At 43.2% G+C, this 11,587-nt stretch overlaps 1 protein-coding gene across 1 annotated transcript in view; it reads left to right on the forward strand.

The window, feature by feature from the left end:
• CENPW (centromere protein W) overlaps nt 1–11,587 on the forward strand; it is a 15,927-nt gene that overhangs the window by 3,652 nt on the left and 688 nt on the right. Inside the window, exon 2 of the mRNA XM_006027729.3 lies at nt 8,367–8,480. Coding sequence (XP_006027791.1) covers nt 8,367–8,480 — 114 coding nt within the window. The remainder of the gene's footprint in view (nt 1–8,366; nt 8,481–11,587) is intronic.

An 11,587-nucleotide genomic window follows, 5' to 3' on the forward strand; every position in this document is an offset into this window, starting at 1 on the left:
CCCCCCACTCAGTTGCAGGCAGGAGCCTCCCCTCCCCACTCACTAGAAGTCCAGTCACACAGCACCACGCTTGGTGCCTCCACATGGGGCTCCCCAGCTGGAGTGTTAAATTATGCTTGCCCAGGTTAAATTATGCAAAATTATGTGTGGTCATACATTTTATGCACAAAATTGCACTGGTTCATAATTGCATAATTCGCCGGAGCATAATTAAAGAACTTCCAGATGGGAAAGGTGGGTTCTCTTTAGTACTTAAGGGCATAGGGGTGTGGTATGTCTAATTATGTAATTTTTTTAAAATAAATGTACGGAGGTGAGAGTGGCTATTGAGACTTCCAATGCCCCCAAAACTAGTTTGGATATTAAATTGGCTTTATTTTTAGTATTGCCACTGAGTCTAAAATAAATGAATGGGCAGAGACATTTCACTCCAGAAAACTCTTCCACTTCAGTTACATTTGAAACTTTTCCACAATGTCCACTGTCAGAGTAATAGTTTATTTACAGCTTTCACCAAAGCAGTACAATTAAATGAACAATAAAAGTGTATATATAATAAAATAACATTGATATTTAGAATTTTTGCTAAAGAAATACTGTAAGGTTATTCATTCTATCAGTTTATACTAAAATTAAAACAAAATAGTATATGATCATATAAAGGAAATGATAAAGATAAAATGAAGCAGTGGACCTTAGCACAAAACAAGATGATTCTATTGGATTTCCAGGTTGTAGCCATATTGGTCTAGAGGAAAAGGCAATCAGGACTCGTAGTAGAGATGATTTTTGAAAAATCTTGTTGGTTTAATAGCAGATACTATCTCTACTATGAGCCCTGATTGCCTTCTATTGGATTTGACATGTATTCTTTGTGCAAATAACATGAGTATACCTAAGGAGTATAGGGCAGGCTGTGAATTGTTAAAGAAGCCAAATATTTTCCTCATTAGCCCAGTACTTAAAATTCCCATTAATGGAGAGATCTATTTTCCTCTTATTTCTGTAAAGAGCAAACAAAACTGCAAATAGCCAAAGGGCCAAAAAAAAAGCTTAATTTCTGATATGTATATTCCTGAAGATGCATGGATTTCAGATTTTGTGGGGTTTTGTTTTCTTTTTAAGTTTAGCAGTTTACAGATGATGAAGGAAATGGTAACTCTTCATTAAAGGAAATGTTGTTTTTTAAGTTACAAGCAGATTAATTGACTTCTAGAGGTGAGACAGTAAAGTCAGAGATATCCTCACTGAGGAATAAAAGGCCCCTTGCCCTGATTTTCTTCCCCCAGAAATCTTTGAGGCATTCATTGACTAGTGGTGTCCAATTTTACCCTAAATTTCAATCCAATTATTTTAGAAGGCATGTACTCAAGGCATTGGATGAAAATGTAATAGTCCCAATTTTTAAAAATGATGATGTAAAATCTTGCATTGTATTGCCCCGTTAGTCTTAGGTGTATTCCTCTCAAAATAGTTGGCAGATGTTTACTTTTTCATCTTCAAACATCAAAGATGTTATGCTATGGCAAACTTTTGGGTGGCTGTAGTGCACCCTGTAGCTCCCCTCCCAGTGCCACTACTGCTGCCTGTCCTGCCCTGCCACCACCTGCCATGAGCATAGCCTAGGCCAGCCCACCGCTGGGAAGAGGCTGACGCAGCCCATGGCCCTGAGCCTGCAGGGGGCAGCCCACCCTCACCCCATGCACAAATCCAGGGGTCACATGCCCCCTGTGCCTCCCCTGGGGGAGCACACAGTGGCAGGGAGCCCCCCCCCCATGCTGCCCTGGATGAGCCGCCTGTGGCTCTGTCCTGGCTGGACAGCCCCTGCCCCTGTCCCAAACGTGATGGGATCCAACGCACAACTGGGCGGTGAACATCAAGGGCTATAGGCTGTATAGGAGGGATAGAATAGGGAGGAAAGGTGGGGGTGTGGCGCTCTGTGTCAAAGAATAATTCACATCCTCAACGAGCGGCACTGGATCAGAGGAGGGGCAGACTGAAGTGCTCTGGGTCAGAATACAAGGGGGTTGGGGGAGAAAGGGACTTAACGGTGAGGGTCTACTACCTACCACCCAACCAGGGAGAAGATCTAGACCGGGAAGTCTCAGGTCGGTTCGCGGAGGCAGTTAAGTCAAAGGCTGTGGTCATCGTGGGCGGACCTAAACTATCCAGACATCTGCTGGGAAGAAGAGTCAGCCAGGTCTGACCACTCACGTAGGTTCCTAGCTGTTACAGGATCTCCATTTAACCCAGGAGGTGCACAGTCCTGTCATGACCCAAAGGGTATGATTTTGTGTGTGCTTCGGCACTGCAGAATTATTTCCTGCCACATGGAGCTTTCTTTGCACGGTGCAATTCTCAGTTGCATAGAGAAAACCCCGGTGCAAAGGAGTTCCCGCCACCCGTATGTAAATTTGTTTCCCACTATTGGCTGTTTCTAAATTATTCCCACGTGGCGGCTAGCGATTGGGTGGAGGAGGAGAAGGAGGACTTCACATCTCGTGAAGAACTCTAAGCGCGCTGCGGAGCCTAACAAACCCAGCGTGTGCCTTAAGAAGGATATAGGGGCCTGATCAACCTCTAGCCTCTCCCCGTCGCTGCCTGATCCCTCAACGTACGCTTCCCTGCGCGCTTTCGTGGAGAGTCACCTTTTGGACTCTCATCGTGGTATCCGGAGCTCTTCTCGGGTTATTTCGTCCGGTTGATTCGACGGGCTCGCGGTTCTAGAGCTCTCAGCCAGCCTTGGACCAGAGTTCGTGGTTAGAACTCTTGTCCGCTCTTCTTCTTTCCTATCTGTAACTGCAACGCAAGCAAGTTTTCCTGCCTACACCGCGACCAATAAAATAATCTTTAATCAACCTCTACACGTCCGTGCCTAATTCTAGTCTGCTGTGCCGAATTCCCCGACCCACGTGCCAGGGCTGCTGGCCACAGCCCGCCGCGCGCCCCTGAAAGCCTTGTACCGCTCCCGGCCCGCACAAGTCCCACCAGGGCAAATACCTTGTTAGACCTGGTCCTGGCCACAAGTGACGACCTGGTAAGGGGACCGTGGGTGCTCTATCACCTGGGCGATAGCGATCATCGCCTACTGGAATTCACCATCCAGCGCAGGGTGGCAAAGGCCTGCAGCAAGATAGCAGCCCTGGACTTTAGGAGGGCGGATTTCATTGAACTAAGGAGACTAGTCGGGGAGGCACTGAGGTCCTGGAGGGGTGGGGAGTTGGGAGTCCAAGAAGAGTGGTCGTTCCTGAAGGAGACGATCCTCCAAGCCCAAAGGGTGACAATCCCAGCATGGATCAAAGTGGGCAAGAGTGCTCAAAAGCCCCCATGGCTAACCAAAAGTATTCAGGAACGTCTCAAAGCTAAAAAGGAGGCGTACACCCAATGGAAGAAGGGGCCATCACCAGGAAGGACTATACTTCTGTTGCTTGGGATTGTAGGGGGGCTGTTAGGAAGGTCAAGGTGGAGATGGAACTGGGACTAGCAACCCAGATCAAGGATAACAAGAAATCCTTTTTTAAATATATAGGGGGTAAAAAGAAGGTTCCGGGTAATGTGGGGCAACTGCAGGACACGCTAGGAAATCTGGTAGTCTCACCAGATGACAAAGCTAACCTATTTAACAATTTCTTTGCCTCCATTTTTCTGAGCAGGGACCAGGTCATCTTCTCCAGCGTGATCCTTGATAGTCCCAGGGGAGGCACAGCCAGGCCCAGGGTCATAGAGGTCCTAGTCGGGGAACTTCTGGTGGGATTGCACGTGTTCAAATCAGCAGGTCCTGATGATCTCCACCCCAGAGTGCTGAGGGAATTAGCAAAGGTCATTGCAGGACCCCTTGCACAGCTTTACAAGCACTCATGGTGCTCTGGCGAGGTGCCAGTGTGGTCCCCATTTTCAAAAAAGGGAGGAAGGAGAATCTAGGAAATTATAGGCCTGTTAGTCTTACCTCGGTCCTGGGGAAGCTCTTTGAGAAAATTTTCCAGGTGCACATCTGCAAGGGGCAAGCAGGGGGATTGTATGCTTAGGGGCAACCAACATGGGTTCATTAGAGGCAGGTCCTGTCAGACCAACCTGATGGCTTTCTATGACCAGGTCTCAAGATCCTTGGACGCAGTGTCGCAGTGGATGTAGTCTTCCTGGACTTTAGGAAGACCTTCGACACTGTCTCTCACCCCATTCTTGTTAAAAGATTAGGAGATTGTGGTGTCGATGCCTACACAGTCAGATGGGTCGCCAATTGGCTGGAGGGCCGCACCCAAAGAGTGGTGGTGGATGGGTCATTTTCGACCTGGAGGGATGCGGGCAGTGGGGTCCCCCAGAGCTCGGTCCTCAGGCCCGCACTGTTCAACATCTTCATCAGCAACTTGGACGAGGGGGCGAAAAGCACCTTGTTCAAATTTGCGGATGACACTAAGATGTGGGGAGAAGTGGGCACGCTAGAAGGGAGGGACAGGCTGCAATTGGATCTGGACAGGTTACAGGGGTGGGCGGATGAGATCAAGATGGGATTCAATACTAACAAGCGCAAGGTACTGCGCCTAGGGGGAGAGAACCAGCAGCATACCTGCAGGCTGGGGAACTCCTTTCTCGTTAGCACAGAGGCAGAAAAGGATCTTGGAGTCATTATAGACTCCAAGATGAACATGGGCTGCCAATGTGGGGATGCAGTCAGGAAGGCTAACCGCACTGTCATGCATCCACAGATGCATCACGAGCAGGTCCAAGGAGGTGATCCTCCCCCTCTATATGACATGGGTCAGGCCGCATTTGGAGTGCTACATCCAGTTCTGGGCACTGCACTTCAGGAGGGATGTGGACAACATTGAGAGGGTCCAGAGGAGGGCACTCGCATGATCAGGGGGCAGCAGGGCAGGCCCTACAAGCGGAGGCTACGGGATCTGAACCTGTTCAGCCTCCACAAGAGGAGGCTGAGAGGGGATCTGGTGTCCGTCTGTGACCTGGCCAATGGAGACCAGCAGGGAATGGGAGAGTCCCTGTTCCCCTGAGCCCTACTGGGAGTAACAAGGAATAATGGCCATAAGTTGACGGAGGGTAGATTCAGGCTAGATATCAGGAGGCACTACTTTACAGTCAGGGCGGCTAGGATCTGGAACCAACTTCCAAGGGAAGTGGTGCTTGCTCCTACCCTGGGGGTCTTTAAAAGGTGGCTAGATAGACACCTTGCCGGGGTCATTTGACCCCAGCATTCTTTCCTGCCCATGGCAGGGGGTTGGACTTGATGACCTGCTTAGGTCCCTTCCGATCCTACCAACTATGAAACTATGAAAACCTAGTCCCACTCCCTTGCTGTGGGGGGGCCTCAATCTGCCCCCATACACCTCTGGGCAAAAAAAGCCAATGGCCGATAATGTCAATTTTCCTTTTATCGGTGCCGATCCAATATGGATCAATATATCAGTGCACCTCTAGTTTCCATGTAGTCTTTGTGATCTAAAGAAAACTTGACTTTATAGGCAGATTAAAATTATGGAAGAAACTGGCAATAATATCAATGGATAAAGTTCCCTTACAATGAATTGTTACTTACTATTCTAATACCGCATCTAGGATGTGTTACAGGGCTGGCAGTGCCCTGTCCAATAGTTTTCACTGTTTCTTCTTTTTCTGTGCATGTTCTTTGGGGTAAAATAAAGAATAACAGCAGAGGACCAATTTGGCCTTTATACCTAAAATATGTAGCTTCTGTATAATTTTATAGCAGCATACTGTGCAAAGTGGTGATCCTAATGAGTAGTTCAAAATTGTCTTGTTTGGTATATTTTGTGTATGAGGAATATTAATGTAATACACAGCAATATAATGGCTGTAGACAAACTTTGACAGCATCTAACTATCTTGCCTTTCTCTTGACATTCTCCTGTTTTATTTATGGTAGGATTGTTTCCTTTTATGCCTAACATGTGCTGTGTTTTACTCCGGTACAAGTGGGATGGGGCAGAGGCAGACAGACAGTTGTATTAAAACTTAACTATGTGGAATATTGGCTAATTTTGTGTGCGTTATTGAGACACATTCTGTTTCTTTTTTAGATGCAACAGTGATTCGTCTTTTATATCAATGATTTCAGGGGAAAGTTCTCTGTTCTCTTATTTTTAATGGAAGTTTCCCTTGTGTGGTAGAAAGACAACTCTCTTCTAAAGATGGCTTTAAAATACAGTCTTTCCTTTTTTGATACTCAAGTAGAGTATACATCTAAGCAGAAGGGATTCATTTTCAATTTCTTTTTGAATTTCAAATGTGGAAAATGTGTGCAGTTACTGACTTCCAAAAATCTAATCCCCGTGTTGATACATTTCGTAATCCAGATTCTTACATTCAACTTTATTTTAGTGCCACTGTTGTTTGACTGTTTCAAATAGTCTCTGCATGAGTAGTTAAAATATTTTAATCAGATTAAAATGGCTTTGATAGTTTGCCAAGCAAACCTGCAAGAATGTCTGCTTTTTATATAGTACATATATTTATGTGAAAGTTGGCATCATTTGGAAGTATCTGTTGCACATTAATATTTATGTAGTTCAGCAGATAAAAAAATTTCATCCATGTGGTATACTTGTCACACTAGCATTAAAATATGTCTGTCCTCAACAGTAGATTCTCTGTGTGTTGCATGTCTCTTGCCAAAATGTTTCCAGTAAATACATTCTGAATGGTACTTTCTCTTGTTATTTATTTTTTAGTTTATCGGGACAGATGCATTTAATAGGTACAAGCAATTTCTTGCCTATTCTCTCTTATGCTTAAGTGATATTAGACAAGTGTTCTAGTGGGCTGTTAACTTTTTGGTGCAAAACATATTTTAAAAACATATTGTAGACTTGTATACATATTGAAACGTATACAAACATTTTCCATTATATAAAAGCATAGAAATATGAAGACAAAATTAAAATAAGGGAAGTATTTGTCTCTTGCCAATAAAACCTGTTCAGCATTCTACCAAATTTTAATATTCAACCATTTTATATTTAGGTCCAGGTAAGGTGTTAGTGAAGTTTAAAAAACTGAAATTTATTAATGTGTTATATATTAGATAGCTTGCACTATAGAATGCAGGCATGGTGGTCATAACATGCTTTTAAATGCTTATCAGTTTAAAACAAGTTTGTGCATCCTCTGATTGTTGAGAGAATTTTTATTCATATCAGTAGAAATTGGACATTAGTAATTAAGGAAAGCATATAACAGACTTCATGTTCGTGTCTTAAAAAAGACCAACCCTGTTAACTTCAGTGGGAGTACAATGGAATAAAGTTATTTCATGCTGCACATGTAACTTTTTGAGTACTAGGTTTTTAATGACAATACACGTTAACTTCTATGATCTAGTTTAGTTCCTTCTTTCTTTAGTTGCTCTGAGAATGTCTTCCCTGTGGGAAAGGAGATGCTACATGTAAGGGATTAAAATTTGTTCACTAATCTAGTACTCATTTTCTATTGCTTCAGCTTCTTTAAGAAAGGATAGTTTCTACTGATTAATGAAATAACCTATGTGCAAGATTTGTGTGATCCTATGTGCAAGATTAGGAAAGGTGGGAGTCACTCAACGTTTCCTTCCTTGTTCCTTAGGTGTAGCCATGCTAGTTCCAGTGTGAACTGCAGCAACCTCTAGACTGTACTAATTTGTGCCTGTTTAGTACTGTTGCATTTGACCTATGGGGAGATCAGTTGATACAGAAAGCATGTGGCACCAGTTTCTGCTGGTAGAGAATTTCCAGTTCCATTGGAATTTTAATTTAGCCTTTGTTCGTTTACACTGCAAAGTTGGAAATGGGAATCTAGACAGAAGCCCTCAAACTGGTCTGTGGACCACTTGATGGTAGTAGGAAGTTCCATGTTCATATCGTATTAGCAGCTGTTCCTTATTTTCAGCTACTAGAGAATATCAGATAGAAAGGTATCTCTGAACACATTTGAAAGTAAATGTTCAGCACTTAGTGTGCTCTGTTTTGTAGTTCAAGAAGTAGAGTCAGGTCTAGCAAATGTTGTGTGCGTCTCTGAGTAAAAGGGTAGTTCCTACTCGTATATAGAAGATTTTTAGAGAAGACTTGGGAAGTTGGGTATTGTTGAAATGTATTTGGTAAGAGAGAAATCCTAAACTTATTTTAAAATGTAAAGTACATGTGCTGGAGATTCTTGCAGCAAGAAATGTGAAGGGCTAGAAAACGAAATCATACCTGACTTGAAGGGTTTTCAGGAAAATGTAGAAATTCAGAAATAGTCTGCTATATGTTTTGAGCTTAAGGACTGATGACTCTTATATGTTTGTTAAATCAACATAAAATAACTGTTTTGTAAGCATTTTATTGGAAACCTTTTTAACTTGATCTTTTTTTCCTTCAAAGGTCCATTTGAACTTCTTACTATTTCTTCATCGATTAGCAGAAGAAGCCAGAATAAATGCATTTGAGAGTAAAAGCAAAATAATTAAACTTGAGCATGTTATATCTGCTGCAAAGGTAATGTAATAAACTTAACTTTCCTCTTATTGTTTAAACACCTAGACCCATACCCAAACTAGGACTTCAGCCTGGTCACGCCGAGCTTCCTAAAAGTTAGATGTCGCTTTCCAGAAATGGAATTTAGAAATCCAAACTACACATTTGAGTTCCGCGTACTTTAACTGGAGAGATGTTGGAGCCTATGATTGGTATTCATGGCAGAACACTTGTGTGTGTGTGTGTGTGTGTGTGTGTGTGTGTGTAGCCCTGAGTTAAGTGTCCACAGCCTATATCTAGACTTGGATGTCTCAGTTGTCCCTTCATATTCAGGTGACTGGGTACTCCTTTTTCAAACTGTATTTTAAAAGAATAGAAATAGTTGTAGTGTCCATCTTTTGTGGAATAACCTTGTGGTTAGAGTGATTAACTTGGAAGTAGGAAGGCTTGGGTTTAACAACTTCAGCCTGAAGGGTTGTGAATTCCCATCCCTGCCTCTTGGGAGAGTGCCCAGCCACTAAGCCAGTGGTTCTCAAGGCATCCATTTGGAAAATGCCAGGTCTTAGTTTTCACTCATTTCTTGATTACAGAAAAAGAATAGACCGATTCCTATGTTGCATAGAATTCAGAAAGACCACAGTACTGTGTACAATTTGCCACTCTGCTTTCTACTCCTTACTCTATCTATTCATGTTTTTTTGACATTGCGGATTATTTGAAATATCTGGGTTTATCTTGTGAATCAGTTGTAGGTGTTTGCACATCTAAGATTGTGTGACACCCTCTGGAACACTTAAAAGCATCTTATGGGAATCACTGGCTATTAGCAAGACTGGGCTGAGACCACTATCTGCTCTTTCTGTTGTAGCAGGACCGCTGTATTGAAAAATTCATGGTCTAAGGAAGAGAGTACAAGGAATATAACTCTTTAGTCTGGTTATGAGAGCACTGGCTCTAGTGATTGATTGTGTATTTATTCAGTATTACTGGATAAAATACAGAAGCAATGTTGAGTGTAGATTACCCCTCCCACAGCTGTGCTGTCAGGATTCAGCTATAGTAGGATTGTCAAATTCATCAGGACCTGTGGCCTGGATGAATGGTTTAGAGCTGGCCCTGTGGACTGAGCGGGGCCTGCATATTGGCCCTACATGCTGGATCCAGTACCTGCTGTGGATTGATTTTACACAGGCACTATGTGCAGCATGTAGGTCAACACTGAGACCCATGGGCAGCACTGAGGGCCAGATGATAGGGCTCTGTGGGCTGGTTCTTTGACACCACTGAGCTATGGGCTCTTGTTCTTTCTCCGGCCACGTGACTTTCTGCACACTGGCCTCACTGCACTGCAATAGAGAATCTTAGCATAATTTATAGCAATGGGGCCAAACTTTGGCACGCATGCTATAAATTAACTCTTTTGCCTTCCTGAGTGCTGCTGATCCCTTTCACTTACCTGGTCCCTGATCTGCCGTTCTGGTTTCTGCTCCCTGCTCTATCTCTCACTGTGCTGCCCCCTTCCTCATTTATTGCACAAGTGCTGCAGGTTGATCACCCCTGTTTTATAGCTTAATGGTTAGGGAAATCTAGAAGGTGAGGTGTGTGTTTTAATCCCGCAGCCTGAAGAGGGCACAGATCCCAGGTGTCTAGGTTTCTAGGTAAATACTATAGCATTGCAATTGGTGGCACTGCCAACCATTTCTTCTAAAGAAGTGGCTGTAGAGGCTGTTCTTAGTGATGCCAGTTGGTATTGAGTGTATTCTGAGAACTCCTACTAGGTTGGCCCACTTTGGAGATTTAGCATAGATTTTGCCAATCCCAAACAAATTTAGGTATTTAAGTACTTACCTTGGGCCAGCTGTTAATGTCTTTGGGTAAACCACAGTTCCAAAACTAAGACCATTAGTTTGAAGCTCTCTAGCCTCTAAATCTTGGCTCCAAGGATAGGAGTTCCAAACTAGAAAGGTTTTTGTGGAAAATGCTGTTATATCATTAACGAGTCAAGCTGAGTTTTTCTGCTGACCATAAGTAAAAGAATAGTGAGTCCTACCTAGGGACTGCCAGATAGTGAGGTGAAGAATATTGATCCAAGGCTAATCAGATGGCCTATATGATCAGATTTCTTTAATTATTTTATACAATTCTAAGTAAATATTCATAGAGGGCATGTGATGCTCCTTCCACTGTTCAGCCTACCACCTTCTATGTTAGTGGACTCTATCTTCGTTTTTTGGGGGGTTTTTTGCATGCCACAGAGCAGCTGAGGGAGTTTGAGGGAAAAACAATTGAACTTAGTGAGTTGCTGGGTGGATCTGCATGGTATATCTCTGTAGTAAAGCCTCACAGTCTACATGTGCGCTGCTATTATGGTGCTGTAAACATTAACTTTGCTGTAGGATAGTACTGTCTTATGGTGGAGTACTTTACTCCACTGTAAAGCATGTAGAGACTGACCAGGCATGCTAATTGCGCCTGGTCAGGCCAGCCAGCCAGGGGCCTGCACTACCCTGGCTTAAATTGTTGCTGTCCCAGGCACATGTGTAGATACTGTGCCTGGGAACAGTTGATTCCAGTGTGATCAGCTCTGGAATTTATTGTGTCACATTAATTGCATGTGTAGATGCACCCACTGAGTATGACAGAAATAATTCTTAAAGAACTGTGGGTGGGAACTTGCTGTTATATTTTACCACATCACAATTGTGTGTGGAGGGAACGGAGCTCCAATATAATGGGAAGAAGGGATGGTGCACATTGCATAATGTTCTAAGTACCTCAGTTAATACCATAATGAGCACTTCAGTGCTGTAATTCAGAAACTCCAGTCTCTTGCAGATCCTAAGTCATTTATTCAACCATTTTTAGTAAGATTGGACAAAACAGAAGAATAAGCCTGAGTAGCTTTGACATAGTTGAAACTCAATGGGCTATGTTTTCTATATCTTACATTCCTATTTCTCTGGTTAAATGTTTGATTTGATATATTTTTGTTACCATAGTACCAGAAAATACACAGGATGTTCAGCATAGCCAAGTTAATGTCGCAGTTGGAGGCTTTTTGACTGTATACTCCTAACATCATTTGAAATGGATTTTTGTATCGGTTTCTTCTTTAAAGAAGGGAAAGA

The sequence above is a fragment of the Alligator sinensis genome, unplaced genomic scaffold, assembly GCF_000455745.1.
Source record: "Alligator sinensis unplaced genomic scaffold, ASM45574v1 scaffold257_1, whole genome shotgun sequence".
NCBI lineage: Eukaryota > Metazoa > Chordata > Crocodylia > Alligatoridae > Alligator > Alligator sinensis.